Source organism: Dipodomys spectabilis, unplaced genomic scaffold (genome assembly GCF_019054845.1).
Source record: "Dipodomys spectabilis isolate Male_0828 unplaced genomic scaffold, ASM1905484v1 ptg000125l, whole genome shotgun sequence".
Taxonomy (NCBI): Eukaryota; Metazoa; Chordata; class Mammalia; order Rodentia; family Heteromyidae; genus Dipodomys; species Dipodomys spectabilis.
This window is the reverse complement of record NW_024870802.1, coordinates 11,346,683-11,370,403: the sequence shown is the minus strand read 5'-3', so window position 1 is coordinate 11,370,403 and position 23,721 is coordinate 11,346,683. Positions and strand designations below refer to the sequence as shown.

At 48.4% G+C, this 23,721-nt stretch overlaps 1 protein-coding gene across 5 annotated transcripts; it reads left to right on the top strand.

The window, feature by feature from the left end:
• Nucleotides 1-264: 264 nt before the first annotated feature.
• On the top strand, nucleotides 265-19,546 carry Pprc1 (PPARG related coactivator 1). Of its 5 annotated transcripts, XM_042689480.1 has the most exons (15): nucleotides 265-422; nucleotides 5,431-5,619; nucleotides 6,431-6,577; nucleotides 6,694-6,786; nucleotides 6,918-8,759; nucleotides 9,465-9,750; nucleotides 10,866-10,919; nucleotides 14,218-14,275; nucleotides 15,062-15,132; nucleotides 16,026-16,749; nucleotides 18,087-18,221; nucleotides 18,324-18,390; nucleotides 18,507-18,628; nucleotides 18,850-19,001; nucleotides 19,288-19,546. In XM_042689480.1, the coding sequence occupies exons 1-15, from the start codon at nucleotides 270-272 to the stop codon at nucleotides 19,389-19,391; spliced, it is 4,197 nt and encodes a 1,398-aa protein (XP_042545414.1). In that variant the 5' UTR covers nucleotides 265-269; the 3' UTR covers nucleotides 19,392-19,546. The 5 variants fall into 5 exon arrangements, with proteins under 5 accessions (XP_042545414.1, XP_042545412.1, XP_042545413.1 ...); XM_042689478.1 differs by having other exon boundaries at nucleotides 6,918-9,750; nucleotides 15,065-15,132; XM_042689479.1 differs by having other exon boundaries at nucleotides 6,918-9,750; nucleotides 18,330-18,390.
• The last annotated feature ends 4,175 nt before the right edge of the window (nucleotides 19,547-23,721 follow it).

Below are 23,721 nucleotides of genomic sequence, written 5' to 3'. Positions count from 1 at the left end.
TTACTAAGATCTCTTCAATTTTGGTCTCCTTGTGTAACAAAAATTAAGCACTTAAAATATGCCTAGAAAGTGTGCTACCTGGCTTTCTTTAAGAGACTACGACTCCCAGGATCTCTTGCGCGACACTCGGGCTCTCTTCTCGAATGTCACTCGGGCTTCTGGGATTCGTAGTCTTGCAGTGTCCTTCGGGAGTTGTAGTTCGCTTCCCACAATCGGCAGGGCGAGGCGGCGCCTGCGATTAGAGCAGCGCTGGGCGTTCAGGGGCCAAGATGGCGGCGCGCCGGGGCCGGAGAGACGGAGTCGTGCTGCCCCCGACTGGGGGCCCCGGCCCTGACCCCGGCGGCGGAGTCCGCGGAAGCGGTTGGGGGAGTCGGAGCCAAGCACCGTATGGCACGGCGGGCACCGTCAGCGGTGGAGAGCAGGTGAGAGGTTGTCGGGCGGCCCGCGGCTGGCAGCAAAGCGGCGTGTGCCGGGCGGTGACACGTGGACGCCACGGGAAAGGGAGGAAGCACTTGGGAGTCGATGCTTGATGGCCGCGGGAGTCAGGTTGGACCGGGTAGACCTCAACCGTTTTGGGGGGCTATGCTGGCAGAGACAGGATTCCTACAGCTGTGCCTGGGCAAGCCGGCGGGACCGAAGCGGGCATCGGAAACGTGTTCCTCATTTGGGGGGGCCGGGGACCCGGCATTGGAGTCGAAGGCCAGGTCCTTTCTCTAAGGATGCCGCTCCGGGCTCCACCAGCCCAGCGCCGCAGTTCCTTTTTCGGAACACGTGGGTTGGGGGGGGCAGAGCGATTTTCCCGGGAGAACTTGTCTGTCTCCCCTCCCCCTCGAGGCGGCGGGGAGACCCACGTGGGTTGGGCTCCGGGCGGAGAGGGGGGCGCAGGGCGCGGGTCCACGTGGGGGCGGGGAAAGGGGTGTCCACGTGGCTCCCGGCCCAGGCTGGCGGGCATCTACTATCCACGCCGGAGCCGCACTGCCGGGAACTGGGTGTGTCTCAGCCGGTCCCGCCATCTCTGGCCTGTGCTGGGGGCCCCTGGCCAGAAAGGAAGGTAAAGGCTGCCCAGAGCCTTTGAACTTTTTTCCCCGGTCTGCATCGCTTTTTGACAGCGGGTGGTAGACTTTCCAGATGTTCGTGAAGTCTCTTCCCTGTAATGGATGGCAGGGTGTGATGGGAGAATTGAGTCTGTAGGGCTGTGGAGGAGTGAGCCTGACCGGCTTGGGGTGGGTTGTGACTCACTGGCACTGGCGTTTAGGTTGCCTCCCGTTCTGCCTTCTTTCTCATTTGTGATTCAGGGGTGTGGGGAGTTGTCAACGTAATCCTAGGACAAGCTTAAGAAAAGGAGAGGTGCCTCTGTCACTTTTTTCTCTAGCATCTCTTTGGAGGAGGCAGCTAAGGCCTGCTTTTGTGAATTGATACAGAAACCAGGATGTTCTAAATTTAATGTTCTCTGGAATTTTTTGCTGGGGATGGGAGAGGTTGGAAGAATTTGAGAACTCTTCAACATTGGTTGAACATTTATTGGATGAGGGAGAATTCTTTTGGTCACGGTTTTCTTGGTCTTTAATTCTCCACACTTGCAAAGTGTTAAAGCCCCACTCTTTAGTAAAACGTTTCTAAAAGTTCCCACCCATATTGGCCGTGGACAAGAATTAAACTGTTTCTTTTCTCTCTTAAGCAATTTAGCTGGGTTCTTCACTTCATTTTTCTATCTAGGTGGGAGTTGGGTTGTGTGTATGCTACCTGGTAATATGTTCAAACAGCTATTCTATGTTTGTTTTTTCTCAGAGGAAAATGGTTTCTGGAATATGAATTTGGAATTGATCACTTTCTTACCTTTTCAGAGATTGGGCTAGTGGGCTTTTCCTTTAGGGCAGAGGCAATAGGGATCCAAGATCCAAAGTAATATTTTCTATGTACTGAGATACATAAGTTTAGGCACAGAATAATATGATCATTGCCCTCTAGGATTTATTTTTATTTACTTTTTTGCCGGTTGTGGGTCTTGAACTCTGGGCCTGGGCACTGTCCCTGAGCTCTTCAGTTCATGGCTAGTGCTCTACCAGTTGAGCCACAGTGCCAATTTTTTGGTGGTTAATTGGAGATAAGAGTCTCAAGGACTTTTCCTGCCCCGCTTCTAACCTCAATCCTCAGATCTCAGACTCCTGAGTAGCTAGGATTACAGGTGTGAGCCACTGGTACTCTCTAGGATCTTAGGTTTTAGTCAAGACAGGTAGATACTGTGCATGAACAAAAGGAAAGTGAACGGTATTTAGGATTACTGCCAGCAGTAGTAATCTATTTTGAAGGGTATGGGAGGGAACATTTTTGTAGGTGTGTGCTAGTCCTGGGACTTGAACTCAGGACATGGGTGCTGTTCCTCAGCTTTGTTGCTCAAGGCTAGTGTTCTACCACTTGAGTCACAGATCCACTTATGGCTTATTGTAGTTAATTGGAGATTAGGTTCCCGCCAGGGCTGGCTTCCAACCATGCTCTCCAGATCTCTGCCTTCTGAGTAGCTAGGATTACAAGTATGAGCCACCTGTGCCCCAGCATTTTAATTTCTTTTTAAAGCTTACATTAGTTATACAGGAGATTTCATTGTTACCTTCTCAAACATGTTTACAATGTATTCCAGTCAATTTCACCCTAACACTCACCCTAGCGCCCCCCCACCCGTTCCAGGAATGACATTTTAAGCTGAGAAAGCTGAATGTGGTGTGAAAAAACTTTCATCAGAGGCAATGGTGTGAAGGGTGAGAAGAACATGGCTTATTGGAGGAACGAAGAGACCTATATATCAGGAATGGGAGAGAAAAAGCTGAAGACCAGGACCCCTGTAATCCACATTAAGGGGTTTAATGCTAAGTGCAGTAAGATGCTACTGATGATATTTACAAAGGTCTCAGGAAGTGATTATTAATACATAAAAAAAGTTTCTGGCTGTTTTTTTTGTTGGGTATTCATGGGGCTTGAGCCACATCTCCAGGCCAGTTTTCACCCCAGGCTGGAGGAACAAGATTGATGTGGGAAAGTCAGTTGGGAGGGTGTTGAAGCTAGGAAGTATGCTGATGGCTGGTCCTGTTTGGGTAATTTTGGTCAACTGGGAAGTATGCTGTTTGAGGGATGGGTGTTTATATAAGAAAAGGTGTCTTTCTGGGGGCCTGCCATTACCTCCTGAGAGTGGAGATGAATGATTTGTAGAGCTGGTCATTGTCTTAAGATTCTGTGCTAGTAGCTGGGGCTCTAGTAGGGAGGAGGCAGGGCAGGGTTAGTTGCAGGCATCTTGCTCACCTGCGTCTATTTGCTGAGCCAAGTACTATTCAACTTCTGGTTGTAATTACAGGCTTGTAAAGATTTGGGAGGGGTTAGTGCTTGAAACCTGCTGCCTTTCACTTCATCTCTGGATCTGGTCTCCTTAAATGTTCCTAGTTTTTTTTCCCCCATGGGCTCCAGAACTCCCCAACTTTTTTCGGAAGAAGAGGGGAATAGGTCTTTTTCTTTTGGAGGAAGTGAAGTGCTTAATTTCCCCTTGCTGAAGAAGAGTCTGTCTTTTCTGTGTTTGATCTTGTCCTCAGGCCTTTGGACCATGTTTCTAATAGTGGAGATAGTCAAGACTGTAGCTTCACCAATACCACTTTTGGCCCCTGCCTATAGTTATGACAAGTCTGAGTGGGCCCTACCTCATGACAAGGCTAAGGATGTTGCTACCTCTCAGAGGAATGAGGAATTGGGGCTTCTCCATCTATAGAATCAAGTCTCCTCATTGGCTCTCACCAGATGGAGGTGGGAGAAGGGACCATTCCCTTGGGATTGGGGATTTAGCTCAATAGAGTATGCTCAGAGTGAACAGGGTCCTGGGTTCAATCCCCCAGTACCAGAAAAGTGTGAAATGAATGAATACTGTGTGTAGGGCAATTGAGAAGTATAAGCACATTTAAACTCTTGGGAGTCTGGAAGAATATAAGCTAATAGAATCTAAAGGATTATTTACCCTGAAGGAACATGAAATTCAATTTTAGAAGATATGCAAAAAAAATGTCATGGGGTTAGTGGAATAGGATGAGATTGTCAGAAAAGTGAACAAAAAAATGTGATGTGGTATGAAGACAGATCGACATGGTCTGGGAAAGCCTGAGGTATCTTCTAGAGGAAGGTAGGATTTGAACTCAATAGCAAACTGAGACCTAAGAGAGGTTTGACTTAGGTCATCAGGTTGTGGTAGCTGAGTTGTCTCGGCAGCTTATCTGTCTAGTATATGTCCCTCAGCCAGATCCTCTCTCCACTGCCAGCACATGTCTTCTGAGTAATATTTTTTTTTTTTTTTTTGGTCGGTCGTGGGGCTTGAACTCTGGGCCTGGGTGCTGTTTCTCAGCTCTTCAGCTCAAGGCGAGCGCTCTACCACTTGAGCTACAGCGCCACTTCCAGTTTTCTGGTGGTTTATTGGAGATAGGAGTCTCATGGTCTCTCCTGCCCGGGCTGGCTTTGAACCCCAATCCTCAGATCTCAGCCTCCTGAGTAGTTAGGATTATAGGCGTCAGCCACCAGCGCCCGGCTTCTGAGTAATAATTTAAAATTTATTTTTGAGATAGGACCTTGCTGTGTGCAGCCCAGGCTGGCCTTGAGTCTTAAGGCTCCTGGTAATATAGTTATGTGCTACCATACTTGAGCTAGTTTTGGTCTTTTTTTTTTTTTGTCAGTCATAAGACTTGAACTCTGGGCCTGAATGCTGTCCTTCAGCCCAAGGCTAATACTTTACCACTGCGCCACTTCCGGTTTTCTGAGATAAGAGTCTCACAGACTTTCCTGCCCTGGCAGGCTTTGAACCTTGATCCTCAGATCTCAGCCTCCTGAGTAGCTAGGATTACAGGTGTGAGCCACTGGGTGTCCAGCTAGTTTTGGTCTTTATCATGTTTATTTTTTTTCTCCCCAGTTTCATAATCTCCTTTGGTTCTATCTGTTTGTGAATGGAAATTAAACTCTTGCGCAGAATGCCGTGTTGGTTAGGAGTTTTTTTTTCCTCCCGGTTGTAGGACTTGAACTCTGGACCTGAGCCCTGTCCCATAGCTCTTCAGCTCAAAGCTAGCGCTCTATTACTTGAGCCACAAAACCACATCTGGTTTTCTGGTGGTAAATTGGAAATAAAGAGTCTCACTGATGTTCCTGCCTGGGCTGGCCTTGAACCTTGATCCTCACATCTCAGCTAGGATTACAGGCGTGAGCTACCATTGCCTGGCTTTTACTTAAGACTTTTTGCTCTTGGGTTGTACTTATTGCTGCCTGGCTAGCCCAGAGGTTTAGTGATGGTGGCTAAGTTTGGATTTATTTGTTGTTAGTGGTTAGGGTTTGAGTATCTGGTTTATGGAGCATATCTATCAATTAGCTTCATTCTATAGGAACCTTTTTTGACCTTTTCCTTTTTTGCCCCAGGTATTGCTGCATGATGAGGGGGGTGATTCTGGCTTTGTCAATCTGTCAAGGCTGGGCCCGTCTCTGAGGGAGAAAGATCTGGAAATGGAGGATCTGATACTGCAGGATGAGACACTACTGGAGACCATGCAGAGCTACATGGATGCCTCCCTCATTTCCCTCATTGAGGATTTTGGGAGCCTTGGAGAGGTGAGTTGAGGCTAAATTTGGGGCTACATTGTAGGCAGAAGTTCTGCATTTAAGGCTTTACCTTAGAGTTGTTTTAGGCATGGCTCTGTTATGGAAGATCCTTGATTTGGTGCCTGATCTGATTAAAGTATATATATCTTTCATTGTGTCTAGATGGGAGTTAGCTACAAGTTGCCAGATTATGGCCCAAGTAATGAATCATTAGGCTAGCTAGGACTGTGCCCTAAGGCCTTTCCTCTTATCTAAGCCTTTGATCTATGTGTCCTGAGGGTTCTGATCTGTTTTTAAGCCAAATTCCACTCTAGTCAAGAATTGTTTGCCTAGCATCTTACATCTTACCTGAAGTTGGGTAATGTGTGTGAAACCCAAGCTTAAGATCTGTTAGCTCTGGAGAGTTTGTGGATGGTAAATGAGATTGGAACCCATGTCTCCTATTTGTTTTTTTTTTTTTCTCTCTCTCTTTTTTTTGGGGGGGGGGTGTCAGTTGTGGGTCTTGAACTCTGGGCCTGGGTGCTGTCACTTGAGCCCCAGCACCACTTCCGGTTTTCTGAGTGGTTTATTGGAGTCTCACGGACTTTCCTGCCCTGGCTGGCTTTGAACTGTAATTCTGAGATCTCAGCCTCTTGAGTAACTAGAATTACAGGCATGAGCCACCAGTGCCCGGCTTACCTCCTGGTTTTTTGATCCCTCTTTTTGGCAAATTAAGCTGAATGAAGCTTGGAAGGTAGGTTCTCTTAACATCTCAGCAACTTAGTTCACTTTACATTATTAGAGATGTTGGTAGGAACTTCCTGTTGTCTTTCTGGAACAGAGCAGGTTATCTCTGGAGGACCAGAATGAAATGTCACTGCTCACAGCTCTGACGGAGATCTTGGACAATGCAGATTCTGAGAACCTGTCTCCGTTTGACAGCATTCCTGATTCGGAGCTACTTGTGTCACCTCGGGAGGGCTCCTCTGTGAGTGTGGGGCCAGGGGGAGGGACATGTGGCTGGCACAAAGGTTATAACTACATCTGTGGCCTGTTCATGTATCTCTGAAGCACAAATTGATTTCAGATCTCTTTCCCTCTTAGTTGCACAAGCTGCTCACACTCTCTCGGACACCCCCAGAACGTGACCTTATCACCCCAGTTGACTCACTGGGACCTGGCACAGGCAGTAGTAGAGTGAGTGGGGTAGGCCTGACCCAGGGACTCTTGAGGGAATTCACAGGTGGGGGGAGGGTATGTGAGGACTGGTCTGGAAAGAGTTCCCATAGAAAATTCTTCCTGAGTCTTTCTTGTCTTCTCTCCTGCAGGTTGAAATGTCTCTTACAGACTCTTCTTGGGACTTTTCCCCACCTTCCTTCCTGGAGACCTCTTCCCCTAAACTGCCCAGCTGGAGACCTGCAAGATCAAGACCACGTTGGGGCCAGTCCCCTCTTCCCCAACAGCGCAGTGATGGAGAGGAAGAAGAAGAGGTCGCCAGTATTAGTGGCCAGGTGCTTGCTAGGGAACTTGATAGTTCTGTGAGCAGTACCACAGACTTTCCCATGCACCTGGCCTGCCCTGAGGAGGAAGAGAAATCAACAGCAGTAAAGGCAGCAGTGCCAGTACCTGGTGATGAGAGCATCTCCTCCTTGAGTGAGCTGGTGCGGGCAATGCACCCGTACTGCCTACCCAACTTCACCCACCTGGCATCACTGGAGGATGAGCTTCAGGAGCAGCCAGATGATTTAACACTGCCGGAGGGTTGTGTGGTTCTTGAGATTGTTGGCCAGGCAGCCACAGCTGGTGATGATCTGGAGATCCCAGTTGTAGTTCGGCAGATCCCTGCTGGACCCCAGTCTGTGCTCTTGGATGACTCACTGGAGGCTACTCCTGCCTTGCAGCTGATCATGCCCACTTTGGAGTCAGAGACAGAGGCTGCTGTGCCCAAGTTAGATACTTGCCCTGAGAAAGAGGGGCTCTTGCTGGACTCAGCCTCTGTATTGGAGCCCAGGGAGGTCATAGAGCCAATGATACCCAAAGGGCCTTCAAACCCACCTGTCAAGGCAGTTCTGGGTTCCCAGAGAGTTCCCAGAAAGAGCAGGAAGAAGAAGAGCAAGGAGCAGCCACCAGCCTCTATGGAAGGTTATACCAGAAGGCTGAGGTCATCCTCCCGTGGGCAGACTACAGTAGCTACAGAAGTGACCTCTCAGGCAAGTGGCTTGCAGAAACAGCCTCAGGAGGAACTTCAGAGAAAAGCTGGGCCTCCCCAGGGCAGGGGGAAACCAAGGGCTTGGGCTCGGGCCTGGGCAGTGGCATTGGAGAAGCCTGGCTCTGAGAACTTGGAGAGAAATGCTGGACAAGGCAGTCCTCCTCAAGAAGATTCTCCAGATCTTTGCTCCAAGGTGGTCGATCCTAATCAACCTAGCCCTGTGCCAACCCATAGCTCCCTGGTTGACTCTGTTCAAGCTGACCCCATGCCAGTTGACTCTGCGGAAGCCAATCCCACTGCAGTTGATCCCAATGTAACTGATCCTGTAGCTGGTGATCCAGCACCAGCCAGTTCAGAGCTGGTTGACCCTCTCCCAGCTGACCCAGTGCTGACTGGCCCAATCCTGGCTGACTCATCGGAGACAGCAGCTGACCCTGTAGTGGTTGTTCCCATCTCAGACAACTTGCCACCAGTTGACCCTGTGCTAGTTAAGTCCAGACCAACTGACCCCAGACGAGGTGCAGCAGCATCAATTCAAGGGAGTTCAGCTTCCCATCTCCTAGACTCAGAGTCTTTAGACCCTCCAAAGATCATTGTCCCTGAAGTCAAGGAGGTTGTAGGTCCTGTGAAGGTAGAAAGTACTAGCAATACCACAACCCAGGAAGCTAGACCTCGGCCTCTCAGCCTTTCTGAGTATCGGCGACGAAGGCAACAACGACAAGCAGAGGCAGAAGAGAAGAGTTCCCAGCCCCCAGCTGGGAAGTGGCCCAGCCTCCCAGAGACCCCTACAGGGCTGGCAGACATCCCTTGTCTTATTCCACCAGCCCCAGCCAAGAAGACAGCTCCTCAGAGAAGCCCTGAAGCTCCCCCAGAGGTTTGCTTTGTGCCCGTGGCTCCCAGCTCTTCTCCTAGTCCTGAGCCATCTGCAAGCAAACCCATGGCCTCAACTTCCACTGAACAGGTGCCATCCCAAGAGATGCCACTGCCAGCAAGACCTCCCCTTCCTGTGCAGTCTGCGTCTCCTGTTGGGCCCATGCCTCCCACAATGCCCACTCCTTTGCCTTTCCCCCCTAGTGGGCTGGGCATGCCCCCTATGCTGCCCCTTCCCTCAAGTGGGCATGGGATCCCCAGTCTGCCCCCACCTCCCTTGCAGCCTCCTGCACTTCCAGTGTCTATGAGACCCATGCCACCTGATCCCTTTACTCACTATGCCCCTGTGCCACCCTGGCCTTGTTACCCTCCTGTGTCCCCTTCTGGTTATCCTTGCCTGCCTCCTCCACCATCGGTGCCCTTAGTGTCTGGTGCTCCTGGTGCCTATGCTGTGCCCCCCACTTGCAATGTGCCTTGGGTACCTCCACCTGCACCAGTCTCACCTTACGGCTCCAGCTGTACTTATGGGCCCATGGGATGGGGCCCAGGACTACAACACCCTCCATTCTGGTCTGCTGTTCCCCCACCTCCTTTGCCCCCAGCCTCTGTTGGGAGAGCTGTTCCCCCACCTAAGGTAGAGCACAGTGGCATTCCAGCCAGCCCTTCTGAAAATGTACTTCCTGTGCCGATGGTTCCTCCCCTCAATCTTGAGTCAACCAATCCCATAGCTCCACAAATAGAACCCACCATGGTTGAGGTCAAGCCAGTGCCTGCATCTCCCCCTCTGAAACACCAGGTATCCTCCCTGGTGCAAAGCTCCCAGATCAAGACTCCATCTCTGCCTGCTGAGGGTGTAGCTGTTGAGGAACCTACATCAGAGAGGCTAAAGCCTGAGGCCCAGGAGACCAGGCCCAAGGAGAAGCCCCCCTCTCCTGCTATCAAGGCTGTTCCCATAACAAGGCACAACACTGTCCCCAAATTGCCTGCTGTCCACCCAGCTCGTCTAAAGAAGCTGTCCTTCCTGCCTACTCCATGTGCCCAGGGTCCTGAGGATGTGGTACAGGCTTTCATCAGTGAGATTGGTGAGCTTGGGTTTAAATCCTTTGTGCTTTTTTTTGGCTGGTCCTGAGGCTTGAACTTGGGGCCTGTGCTCTGTCTCTGAGCCTCTCTGCTCAAGGCTAGTGCTTTACCACTTGAGCCACAGCGCCACTTCGTCTTTTTCTGTTCATGTGGTACTGAGGAATTGAACCCAGGGCTTTATGCATTCATGAATGGTAGGCAAGCGCTCCACCACTAAGCATATTCCCAGCCCTCCTTTCTGCTTTGTAAGTGCTGCACATGTACCACATAGGGGCATATAAAGGCAAACTGGTGATTTGGAGGCTTCCAGAGACCTGTGTACTCATTTTGTATGTGTGTTCTCTCTCTCTCTCTCTCTGTAGTCAGTTTATATGTGTACACACACACACACACACACACACACACACACACACACACACACACACACACACACACACACACACACACACACACACACACAGAGCCTGGGCACTGTCCTTGAGCTTTTTTTGCTCAAGATTATTGCTCTTATTACTGCATGCCACAGCTCCACTTCTGGTTTTCTGGTGGTTAATTGGAGATAAGAGTCTCGGGGACTTTTCTGCCCATGCTGGCTTTGAACTAGGATCCTCAGCTCCCAGCCTCCCAAGTAGCTGTGACCTACCAGTGCCCAGTTTAGGGTTTTTTTTGTTTTTTTTTTTTGCCAGTCATGGGGCCTGAGCTCTGGGCCTGGGCGCTGTCCCTCAGCTCTTCAGCTCAAGGCTAGCACTCTACCACTTGAGCCACAGTGCCACTTGTGGCTTTTTCTGCTTATGTGGTGCTGAGGAATCGAACCCAGGGCATCATGCATGCAAGGCAAGCACTCTACCACTGAGCCACTTTCCCAGCCCTAGGGTTTTTGTTTTTTTTTAATTCAGAGCCTGGGCACTGTCCATGAGCTGCTTTTGCTGAAGGCTAGCACTCTACCACTTGAGACACAGCCCCACTTCTGATTTTTCTGTGTACGTGGTACTGAGGAGTTGAATCCAGGGCTTCATTCATGCTAGGCAAACACTCTTATCACTACTAAGCCACATTCCCAGCCCCTTAGGGTTGTTTTTTAATGCTCTTTTTAATGCTCTGTTGTTTACTTCTATAGGAATTGAAGCATCAGACCTGTCCAGTCTGTTGGAGCAATTTGAGAAATCAGAAGGTGAGAAAACTTGGGTGGTTCATTTACCGAAAAGCACATTCACACTTTTTTGGTAGTATTTGGGATTAAAGCAAGGCTTCTCACATACATAGCTGTATACTTTAGTTATGACTCCCCTCCCCTCTCCTCCCTCCTTCCCCCCTCTCTCTGTTTTTCTTTTTTATTCTTTATTTTTAGGCTAGTACTGGGGGTTTAACTAAGGACCTAGGTGCTGTCCCTGAGCTTTTTTTTGTTTTGTTTTGTTTTTGGGTCCGGTCGTGGGGCCTGAACTCTGGGCCTGGGCACTGTCCCTCAGCTCTTCAGCTCAAGGCTAGCACTCTACCACTTGAGCCACAGCACCACTTCCAGCTTTTTTCTTTTTGCTTATGTGGTACTGAGGAATTGAACCCAGGGCCTCAGGCATGCAAGGCAAGCGCACTACCACTGAGCCAACTTCCCAGCCCCGTCCCTGAGCTTTTTTGCTTAAGACTAGCATTCTATCACTTGAGCTGCAGCTCCACTTCGGGCTTTTGGGTGATTAATTACAGATAAGAGTCTAATGGACTTTCCTGCTGGGTTGTCTTGAACTGTGTTCCTCATATCCTCCTGAGTAGCTAGGCTTTTTTTTGGCTAGTCCTAGGGTTTGAACTCAGGGCCTGGGCACTGTCCCTGGGCTTCTTTGCGTAAGGCTTTCTACCACTTGAGCTACAGCACCACTTCTGGCTTTTTCTGTTTACGTGGCACTGAGGAATAGAACCCAGAGCTTCATGCATGTGAGGCAAACACTTTACCACTAAGCCACATTCCCCCTCTTCCCCCCTCCTCCCCCCCATAGAGTCTAGGATAAATAAGGGAAAGTGAGGAAAATAAAAATAAGAGTTTAGGGAACTTTGCCTGGCTTCTCTTGAACTCTCCATTCTCCTCTGCCTCTTGAGTAGCTAAGGTATGAACCACCACTATGCATGGATAGCTTTTTGTTTTTTTTAACTACTAAGGAGTGGGCTGGGAATGTGCCTTAGTGGTAGAGTGCTTGACTAGCATGCATGAAGCCCTGAGTTCGATTCCTCAGTACCACATACATAGAAAAAGCCAGAGGTGGCGCTGTGGCTCAAGTGGTAGAGTACTACCCTTGAGTACAGAGAGGCTCAGGGACAGTGCCCAGGCCCTGAGTTCAAGCCCCAAGACTGGCAAAAAAAAAATGTACTATGGATTGAGCTCAAGTATCAGTTACATGAATTAGTTCTTTGCCCTTTTTTGTTACTTCCTTTTGTTGATAACTTCCTTTAAGATCAGCCTTGTAGTTGCTTTAGTTGTAGTACAGGGGAGACCTCTGATTGGTATTGAGAGACAAAACTTCACCTGTGATGGGCTTAAAGTAGGCCTGTTTAGCAAATTCAAGGCCTGAATTCAAATCCCAGTACTGCCAAAAAAAAGGTTTACCTGTGACATTAAACTCAGGATAATGGTGCTATATCTTCCAAATACTAGAAGACAGTGAGGAGGTACATTTATGTTGGGATTGTCTAGGAACAGTTTTGAAGAGGGAAATGCTTCTCAAACTGAGCCTTCAAAGACAAGATTTAGAGAAAGAGTGTAGTAAACAACAGGAGAGGAGATATAAAAATGATTGTATATGATATACTTGGAAGGCAAATACGTAGGTTAGTTTTCTCAAGATAAGGCATAGATTGGAGACTGGTGGCTCTTGCCTGTAATCCTAGCTACTCAGGAGGCTGACATCGAGGAACTTATTTCAAAACCAACCTAGGCAAGAAAGTCCATGAGACTTTTCCAACCACTTAACCACCAAAGAGCCAGAAGTAGAGGTGTGGCTCAAGTAGTAGAGTGCCAAACGTGAGTGAAAAAGCTAAGCGAGAGCTGGGCGCGGGTGGCTCACGCCTGTAATCCTAGCTGCTCAGGAGGCTGACATCTGAGGATCGCGGTTCAAAGCCAGCCCGGGCAGGAGAGACCGTGAGACTCCTATCTCCAATAAACCACCAGAAAACCAGAAGTGGCGCTGTAGCTCAAGTGGTAGAGCGCTCGCCTGAGCTGAAGAGCTGAGGGACAGCGCCCAGGCCCAGAGTTCAAGCCCCACGGCTGACCAAAAAAAAAAGCTAAGCGAGAGTTGGGAGCTCGAGGGGTTGGGAGGGAAAAAGCTAGGAGAAAATGAGAAGGGTGACACTGTTCAAAAAGAAGAAAAATGTGCTTATTACCCGACGTATGTAACTAACCCCTCTGTACGTCACCTTTACAATTAAAAAAAAAGCTGGGGCTGGGAAGGTGGCTCAGTGGTAGAGTGCTTGCCTCACATGCATGAGGCCTTAGGTTCTACTCAGTACCACATAAGCAGAAAAAGCTGGAAGTGGCGCTGTGGCTCAAGTGGTAGAGCATTAGCCTTAAGCTGAAGAGCTGAGGGACAGCACCCAGGCCCAGAGTTCAAGCCCTGTGACTGACCCCCCCTCCCAAAGAAAAAGAAAAAACTATGCGAGACCACTAAAAGCAAGAGTATAAGGCCATGAGTTCAAGCCCCAGTACTGGCACACACAAAAAGAACCAATAAGATGCGGGGCCATCGGTGGCTCACGCCTATAATCCTAGCTACTCTGGAGGCTGAGATCTGAGGATCCTGGATCAAAGCCAATCCGGGCAGGAAAGTCCGTGAGACTCTTACCTCCAATAAACCATCAGGAAACCAGAAGTGGCGCTGTGGCTCAAGTGGTAGAGCACTAGCCTTGAGCTGAAGAGCTGAGGGACAGCGCCCAGGCCTAGAGTTCAGGCCCCACGACCAACAACAACAAAAAAGAACCAATAAGGCATAGCTGTAGATGCTGTATGTAGTCTGTGTCCTGTTATTAAGGAGTTTATGGGTTAATTGAGATAAATCTGCAGAAAGGAAGCCTGAGTTCTTATCAGGTATCTATGCTCTATAAGTGAGCACAAAATAGGCTATGGGTTAAGACTATTTCAGTGGTAGTGCCTATGCTTAATATGTGCGAGGCCCTGGGTTCATTCTCAAGCACCACAAAAGTTAAACAGTGGGCTGTGAAACTAGGAAGTTATTTAGCTAGGCAGGTCATGTAGAAGTTTTAATACTAGGCTTATAAGTTTATCTCTATCTCAGATTTCAGTATGTTCTGAGAAGAGACAATATTAAACATGGTAATTGGCTTCTCCCAGAAGTCTGGATCTCTCTTGGCAGTCCAACAGGGAATATGTAGGCAAAGTAGATTTTCCTCCTTTGGATCTCAAAGCAAGCCTTTCTGTGCCACCTAGTCTTGAACATCTGGTTGAGCTTTTAACTAGTTTGGTTTTTTTGCAGCCAAAAAGGAGTGTCCGCTCCCAGCTCCTGCTGACAGCTTGGCTGTAGGAAACTCAGGGTAAGTATGGAGATGTGAGTGAGTTACCCTACAGCTATTGGTCAGCAGCCAGCCGGTGCTCCCAGGACTGTCAACTAGATACGTCTATTTCAGGAATGTTCCATTACCTCTAGAGTCTTTCCCTATTTTCCCATCCCCTGTTCCTCCCCTCACTGTCAGGTAGTGCCCTGGGTGATGAGGAGGGAGGGTGTGTATTGCCCTCCAACTGGTTCCAGTTAGAGATTCCAAATACTGTGGAGGTGCCTTTGACCTTTTGTCAAACCATACCTTTAGGGATTTCTTTTCTCCTTTAGCAGACTTTAAGCTTGTTCAATGCTGGTGACAGGGTGACTTTAAAATAGGGGGAAATTTTAATGATTCAGGGTTTTCCTGACTCCTTAGAGGACACAGGTATCTTGGGCCTCTTTTTTTCCTGGCCTTCAAAATATGAGAGGCCTTTTTCATTCTTTGTGTATAACATCCCTTCCCTCCCCCCCCTTCCCCCCATGTGCCAAAAGCATGTTCTTGTCTACATTGGTTGGTTTCAGTTTGGTTGGAGGTGGGTAGGCAAAGCTCCTGAGTTGAAGGAGGGTGGTGGGTATTGGTCAAACCGGCTTACCTCATTAGTGAGCAGAGCTGAGTTGAGACCCCAGTCACTAAAGCTATTTTGTGCTAGGGGGAGATGATGGGGCACTTCTAGACTTCCATATTTCTCAGCATACAACCTTCTCCCATTGCTTTGTGAGGAAAGCAGGTACACACAATAATGAGGCAATGAACCAGGCTCTCCCTTTTCCCCCCCACCAGCAGCATTGACACTCCCCAGGAGAAGAGGCCCCTAGACCGGTTACAAGCCCCTGAACTGGCCAACGTGGCAGGTGGGTTCAGGTTGGGTAATTCTGGCTATTTGTACAGCAAGTGCTGTGTAGACAGTGAGCCTAGAGATCAGTCTCCACCCTTGAGGTGCTCACAGTCTAGGGAGCAGATGTAAAAACAAGGGGACATGTTGAATATTATTAAATATTAGAAGTGAGTGTTAAGCCTGTGTTGCAGTGAAATCTGAAGTTTATTCTCTAATCTGAGTTTTGAGAAAAATCCCTGATATCAATCAGGTGGTAGATTGAGGGGATAGGACATTCTAGGTGAATGGTATAGCTTGAATGGACTGAGGAAATAACCATCCTATGTTTTGGGCATGTGAATAGCTTGGTTTGGCTGGAGTGTAGTGGCTGATGAAGGTGGTGGGTAGACTGAAACAAAAGGCAAAGCTAAAGTAACGAGGATATCTAGTTAGGGGAGCTTGAATGCCATGTTAAGCTGTTTGGATTTTACTTGTATATTGAAGAAGCAATTGGAAAAGCTTTTTCATGTTAATTTTTGTATGGGCTGTCAAGCAGGAATGTAAAGGTGGTGAGGTGTGAAGCTAGAAGAGAAGTTCATTTCATGAGTGTAATAGGCAAGATGCAAACAGTACTGAGTAGGAGGGCGGGGCTCAGAATGCACAGCATGGTAGACCAGATTGGATCTAGACACTAATGGATTAGGTAGCCAGGAAAATGGGTTTAGGAGGTCCCTAGCTAGTTGGATTTCTATGCTGGCCCTCAGGCTGGGACCAAGGGAGAAATAAGAGTTAAAACAGTGGGAGAAGGTGGGCTGTTGACCAAGCCTGGTGAACTTTGTGAGAAGGTCTCCTGAGCCTAGATACACAGTATTTAGAAGTACAGAATTGGATCTCACCCTGCTATCTCCATCCTGCCTCCCCCCTCAACAGGGCTCACCCCTCCAGCTACCCCTCCCCACCAGTTATGGAAGCCCCTGGCTGCTGTCTCTCTGCTGGCCAAAGCCAAATCTCCTAAGTCCACCGCCCAGGAGGGAACCCCGAAGCCTGAAGGAGTTACAGAGGCCAAACATCCAGCTGTAGCCTGCCTGCAAGAAGGGGTCCATGGCCCTAGTCCAGTCCATGTGGGCTCTGGGGACCATGACTATTGTGTCCGAAGCAGGACACCTCCCAAAAAGATGCCTGCCCTAGTCATTCCAGAGGTGGGCTCCCGATGGAACGTCAAACGCCATCAGGACATCACTATCAAACCTGTTCTGTCCCTGGGCCCAGCCACTCCCTTCCCAAGCACAACTGCCTCCCAGGAACCACTTGATCACAGGACTAGCAATGAGCAGGCAGATCCCTCGGCATCTTGCCTTGACCCATCTGCCTTGCTGTCTCCTGAGGCCTCACCCTGCCGGAATGAAATGAACACTAGAATTCCCCCTGAGCCCTCAGCCAAGCAGCGGTCAGTGCGCTGTTACCGAAAAGCCTGCAGGTCAGCCAGTCCCCCAAGCTGTGGCTGGCAGGGCCGTCGTGGCTGCAGCAGCCGTTCTGTCAGCTCTGGGTCCAACCTGACCAGCGAAGCATCTTCCTCATCCTCATCGGCGTCTTCCTCATCCCGGTCCCGGTCCCGGTCCAGGTCCCTGTCCCCCCCCCACAAGAGGTGGCGAAGGTGAGCTATGATGGCTTGTTAGATCCTCCCATTTAGGAAGTTTATATATTTTATTCTGTGCTTTATTTTGTAAGCTTTTCCACATACCAAAACAAGAAAGCCTCAACAAGAAAAGGAACAAAAACTTGCACATTGATGAGTATTTTGATGTACTAAGGTTTTGTTTCTTTGACTTTTGCCTCTTCCCCTTCTGTGGACTTTGAAGGAGGCGAATTATGAGACTATTCCCTGTTAGAATTTGGAGTATTCCTAAGGTCTGCTTCCATAGCTGGGCCTTAGGGAGACTGTTACAGTTTGATCTGGATTCTGTTGCTTTCTTCGTATACTGTTTCCAGTCATCATATGTGATATTTTCTTGGTGGTTGGTTGAACAGTTCTTCCGTTAATCATCTTGATTAAAGTATCTGGGCAGTTCTTTGGGGCCTCATCTGTTTCCTGGTAGTATGTTTTTTGTTTTCTCAGAAACCTGTTTTCCCATTTATTTAGCAAGGTTATCAAGTGTTTTGGCAGTGATGCCAAGCTCAGAAATGGCTTCTTGGCTATGGATCTGTCACGATCACCTCCCTTTGTGCCATAGTCACAGAAATAGAGCAGTTGTAACTAGAAACCCAGCACCATAGAAACTAAACCTGAGCACCAGTATGAACATACCTGTAATCCTAGCTACTCAGGAGGCTGAGATCTGAGGATCAAGGTTTGAAGCCAACTTGGGCAACCAAAGTCCATGAGACTCCTTAGCTCCAATTAAGCACCAAAAAACTGGAAGTAGAGCTGTGGCTCCACAGCTCAAGGCTAGTACCCAGGCTCTGAGTTCAAGCCCCAGGATTGGAATGGAAACAAAATAAAGAAAAGAAACTGGTTGTAGAACTAAGGTCCAACCCTTTATTTCCATTTACTTTTCTATTTTCTGGTTTGTTAAGTGTTTTTAATTATTTCCCTCCCTCTGCTTATTTTCCTTTTCGTGTGTGTGTGTGTGTGTGTGTGTGTGTGTGTGTGTGTGTGTGTGTGTTGACTTGTAGTCCAGTAGTCTGGAACTTTTGCTCTTCCTGCTTTAGCCTCCCTAGTGCTAGGATTACAGGTGAGTACCACCATGTAGCTATCTAAGTTTTTAGTGGTACATTTGAAAAATGTCAGCCAAAACACTCCAAAGCATTCCATATCTATCTAAAGACCTACAAAAGACCTGTTTGTTTATATGTGAAAATGTTTTGGAGCTCTTCTCTGCTTTGGTTCTGAGCTTCCTGATGGGGTAGCAATGGCTGCGTTGGGCCTGGGTAAGGTAAGGAGTGTATATATGCACTACTCTTACCATACTCACATGCCTTTTAATTCTCTAGGTCTAGCTGCAGTTCTTCTGGACGTTCTAGAAGATGCTCTTCTTCTTCTTCCTCCTCTTCCTCCTCTTCCTCATCCAGTTCCCGAAGCCGATCTCGCTCCCCATCCCCTCGCCGGAGAAGTGACAGGAGACGGTGGTGAGCATGAACATTCCAGAGGCTGTGCATCTGGGATGCAAATACCTGACAGTTCTGAGTCACGTTGTGTCTAGGGGATTGATTACATATCTCTCTTGTCAGGTACAGTGCTTATCGTTCACATGACCATTACCAAAGGCAGAGAGTTCTGCAGAAGGAGCGGGCAATAGTGAGTAGAAGAACAGGTTATAGGAGGAGGGGCTTACCCTGATCCACAAACTGAGAGTCATTTTCACTTGCAGCCCTTGGCTTACAAGCATCACTTTTCTTTAATATCCAACATAGGAAGAAAGAAGGGTGGTCTTCATTGGGAAGATACCTGGCCGCATGACTAGGTCAGAGCTGAAGCAGAGGTTTTCTGTTTTTGGAGAGATTGAGGAGTGTACCATCCACTTCCGTGTCCAAGGGTAAGCTTCAGTCCCAAGGTCAGGATGGCTGATCTATTGGTGCCACTCACCTACCTTTTTTTTTTTTTTTTTTTTTCCATCCTTACTCTACTGTGCTGAGCAATGTGGGGCAACTTCATTTCTACAATCAGGGTTGGCCATTAGAGTTAAGAGGAACCACTTCTGTTCCCCGGGGTGTTTTCTCCATGACTTGTACCCAAATGGCTCACCTTTCCTACCAGTGACAACTATGGCTTCGTCACTTACCGCTATGCTGAGGAGGCATTTGCAGCTATTGAGAGTGGCCACAAGTTGCGGCAGGCTGATGAGCAACCTTTTGATCTTTGCTTTGGTGGCCGCAGACAGTTCTGCAAGAGGAGTTATTCTGATCTTGGTGAGTGAATGGAGGAGGACCTGAGGCTTGGGTATACTTTTCTCCTAAGAAGAGTTCCTCTTTGACAGTGGGGCTAGGCAGACTTTTCATCTGAGGTGCAAAGAACCCTAAGGGGTGGGATAAGAGGAAATGTGGGCTCTTCCATATCACTTTTAACTTAAATCAGGATAATTTAGCTCTACCCATTGTTTGGATGGGAGATGACTGGCTTTTTGAGAACACTATTAGTGGGGATATGTTTTCAGAGACCTTGATGGTTTTTTTTTGTCCCTCTCTACCTTTGTAGACTCCAACCGGGAAGATTTTGACCCTGCTCCTGTAAAGAGCAAATTTGATTCTCTTGACTTTGACACATTGTTGAAACAGGCCCAGAAGAACCTCCGGAGGTAACCCTGGGCCCTCTCAAACTACCCACCCCCTTTCTTTGGAGGTGTCCAACCTCTTCCATCCCCCCCTCCCCTACTCTAGGGGAGAGAGCTGCTAGCGAGGAGATGACTTTTATAAGAAATGGAAAAAAAGTGAAATAAAAAATGTGTTAAATCAGATTTTTTTAAAGGGTATTTGTTTTTTTTTATAATAGGTATTGAAACAAGTTCAATTGCATTCCTATGATGGTTGGGGCTGAGGGAACATCTAAGTCACTATGCAGACTAATAAATATGAACTAGAGAGAACTCGTGTTATTGTACTTCTTTTTTGTAGTGCTCGCGCCAAACGTATTCACTATTCTATGAACACAATCCACGTACATGCCTACTTCTATTAGGCTTCTAGTGCTTCTAATTAGGTCCAAAATCCTACTGGATTTAAAAGTTGGTTCCTCAGGTACATTGTCTGAAATAAGTCAACTTAGTATAGTGCTGCTCAGACTTGAAGACATTTTAGTTGTAGTTGTTTAGGGGTGTCTGTGTATGTATGTATGTCTCTCTCATCTCCTCCCCCTCTCTCTTCTCCCTCTCCACAGCTCCATCATCCTCTTCCCTCCCTACCTCTCTCCTCTCCTCTCGCCTCTATCTCCCCTCCCTTCTTATTTATTGTGCCCACTGGAGCTTGAACTCAGGGCCTTGCTTAGCTTTTTTTGGGGGGGGAAGGGGTTGGTTGTGGGGTTTGAACTCTGGGCTGGATGCTGTCCCCGAGCTCTTCACTCAAGGCTAGCGCTGTACCACATGAGCCACAGCACCACTTTGGTTTTCTGGTGGTTAATTGGAGATAAGAGTCTTAGGACTTTCCTGCCTGGGCTGTCTTAGAACTGCGATCTTCAGGTTTGAGCCTCCTGAGTAGTTAGGATTACCGGTGTGAGCCACCGGTGCCTGGTCAACTATTTTTGCTCATAGCTGAGGCCCTACCATTTGAGCCATTTTTTTCTGGCTTGCTGATTAATTGGAAGTAAAAGTCTTTCTGACTTAATTTGTCTGGGCTAGCTTTGAACCTTGATCTTTAGAGTTCAGCCTCTTTTGTTTTTTTTTTTTTTTTTTGGTCGGTCGTGGGGCTTGAACTCTGGGCCTGGGCACTGTCCCCAGCTCTTCAGCTCAAGGCAAACGCTCTACCACTTGAGCTACAGTGCCACTTCCGGTTTTCTGGTGGTTTATTGGAGATGAGTCTCATGGTCTCTCCTGCACGGGCTGGCTTTGAATCGTGATCCTCAGATCTTACCCTCCTGAGTAGCTAGGATTACAGGCATGAGCCGCCAGCGCCCGGCGAGTTCAGCCTCTTTTTTTTTTTTATTTTATTATTTTTTTTTGTCGGTCGTGGGGCTTGAACTCTTGGCCTGGGCACTGTCCCTCAGCTCTTCAGCTCAAGGCGAGCGCTCTACCACTTAAGCTACAGCGCCACTTCCAGTTTTCTGGTGGTTTATTGGAGATGGGAGTCTCACGGCCTCTCCTGCCCGGGCTGCTTTGAACCGCGATCCTCAGATCTCAGCCTCCTGAGTAGCTAGGATTACAGGCGTGAGCCACAGCGCCCGGCGAATTTAGCCTCTTGAATAGCTAACATGAACCCCTGGCACCCAGCTTGGAGATTTCTTGTTTTGTTAGTTAGTATTGGGGATTGAAGGAATCTAGGATTTAGGCATTCATTCTGGATAGACACTCTTATTGAGTTAATCTCTAGCCCCTTTGTTTTGTTTTTTTTTTGTTTGTTTTTTTTGGTCTGGTCGTGGGGCCTGAACTCTGGGCCTGGGAGCTGTCCTTCAGCTCAAGGCTAGCGCTCTACCACTTGAGCCACAGTGCCACTTCTGGCTTTTTTCTTTTTGCTTATGTGGTGCTGAGGAATCGAACCCAGGGCCTCATGCATGCAAGGCAAGCACTCTAACACTGAGCCACCTTCCCAACCCCTAGCCCCTTTGTTTTTGAGACAGGGTTGATGCTGAGTTGTTCAAGGATCTTCTAGCCTGGCTTCAAACTGGCATCTCAGCCTCCTGAGTAGCTAGAATTAAGCTTAATTTGAACACAATACTCGTCATGCAGCAGATGCTTTCTTTTAATTTTTTTTTAAATTTTTTTTTGGGGGGGGGGGTCGGTTGTGGGGCTTGAACTCTGGGCCTGGGTGCTGTCCCTCAGCTCTTCAGCTCAAGGCGAGTGCTCTACCACTTGAGCTACAGCGCCACTTCCGGTTTTCTGGTGGTTATTGGAGATAGGAGTCTCACAGTCTTTCCTGTCCGGGCTGGCTTTGAACCGTGATCCTCAGATCTCAGCCTCCTGAGTAGCTAGGATTACAGGCGTGAGCCACCAGCGCCTGGCTCTTTTAATTTTTTTTTAATGCTAGGGTTTGAATTCTGGACCTGGTTGGTGGCAGACACTTTTGTTTTTTGTTTTTTGTTTTTTTGGGGGTCCGGTCGTGGGGCCTGAGCGCTGTTCCTCAGCTCTTCAGCTCAAGGCTAGCGCTCTACCACTTGAGCCACAGCGCCACTTCCGGCTTTTTTCTTTTTGCTTATGTGGTGCTGAGGAATCGAACTCAGGGCCTCAGGCATGCAAGGCAAGCGCTCTACTACTGAGCCACCTTCCCAGCCCCATTGTGGGTGGGTTTTAAAGGGGCAAGCCACACACAGGTGGCAGTGTATATGATAAGATAGCAAGCAGGTTTACAGAAGCAAAACTAGCAGTGATCACAAGGCAAAAGTTTTATTTCCAGGCTCCCCCTTTGTTTCATTCCCGATAAGGGTTGGTTTAGCTGACATTTACCAAAACATTCTGAACTTAGTACATCCAAAGTCAAACTACTTTCCAGGTTTCTTGGTGCTTTCTGAGTTTCACTGTTATTTACCACACTTGTCTAAGTCCCTAATTTTCTCTTGAGTCTACTTCTGAGAAGTTCCTTTAATAATTAACCTGGAGGGGCTGGGAAGGTGGCTCAGTGGTAGAGTGCTTGCCTTGCATGCATGAGGCCCTGGGTTCGATTCCTCAGCACTACACAAGCAGAAAAAAGCCAGAAGTGGTGCTGTGGCTCAAGTGGTAGAGTGCTAGCCTTGAGCTGAAGAGCTGAGGGACAGTACCCAGGCCCAGAGTTCAAGGCCCATGGCTGGCAAAAAAAAAAAAAACCTGGAGTTTCTACAAAGAGGTTCTGACCTTAATACTTGTCCAATCCTTACAGTATGTGTTGGCAGTACAAATGAGAAGTTACTAGAAAATAGATTTACAAAATGATGGATGATATTAATTGGAGTACGCTTGAGAACCTGCAGACTTACTGGCTACTAAGCTCTGGGGTGAAGCACTCCTCTCCCAAGGGTGAGGGCTCAGGGGATAGTAAGTTCCCTGCATCAAGAGGGACTGTGGCCAGACAAGAGGCAGGACTTGCCAGTGAATGCCCTCATTTGGTGGTGGGGGCACCTTAGTCAGCACCCTCCCTCCTTGACAGGTGGCAACTTTAGTATCCACTGTAGTAAAAGTGGGAGTCTGGAAGCTGGGATAGTATTGGAGAAAGTCTCCCTATGTTGGAGTGAATATAGAGGAAAGGTGGGAAGGAAGCCAGCAGCGTGTAAATGTACGCAGTCAGACCTCATTGAGGCCACAAGAGGTGACAATATGGCTGGACACCCTCCACCCAGTACTTATTTATTCTGGAATCCTAATCAGCTGGGATATAGCAAGTTGCTACTGTGCAAAAACTTTCTAAGCTGGGCTGGGAAGGTGGCTCAATGGTAGAGCGCTTGCCTTGCATGCTCGAGGCCCTGGGTTCGATTCCTCAGCACCACATAAGCAAAAAGAAAAAAGCCGGAAGTGGCGCTGTGGCTCAAGTGGTAGAGCGCTAGCCTTGAGCTGAAGAGCTGAGGGACAGCGCCCAGGCCCAGAGTTCAGGCCCCACGACCGGACCCCCCCCCCAAAAAAAAAAAAAACTTTATGAGCCAGGTGTCATGCCTATAATCCTAGCTACTCAGGCTGAAAGCTGAGGATCAATATTCGAAGCCAGCCCAGGCAGGAAAAGTCCGTGATCTAGATACTCCAGTTAACGAGAAAAAAGCAAAAGTGGAGCTATGGCTCAAAATGGTAGAGCACTGCCTTGGGCAGAAGAGCTCAAGGGCAGCGCACAGGCCCTGATTATAAACCACTGTACCAGCACCAAAAAAACGTGTTTGTAACAAAGACGCGCGGGGAAGTCGCAAGTTTTCCCGCCACGGCGGGGGCGTGGCGATTGACGTCAGCGCTCCGCCTCCGCAAAGTGGCGGCCGGTGGGCTCCGCCCTTGCCTATATGGCAACCCGCATGAGACCGGAAAGAGCTTGC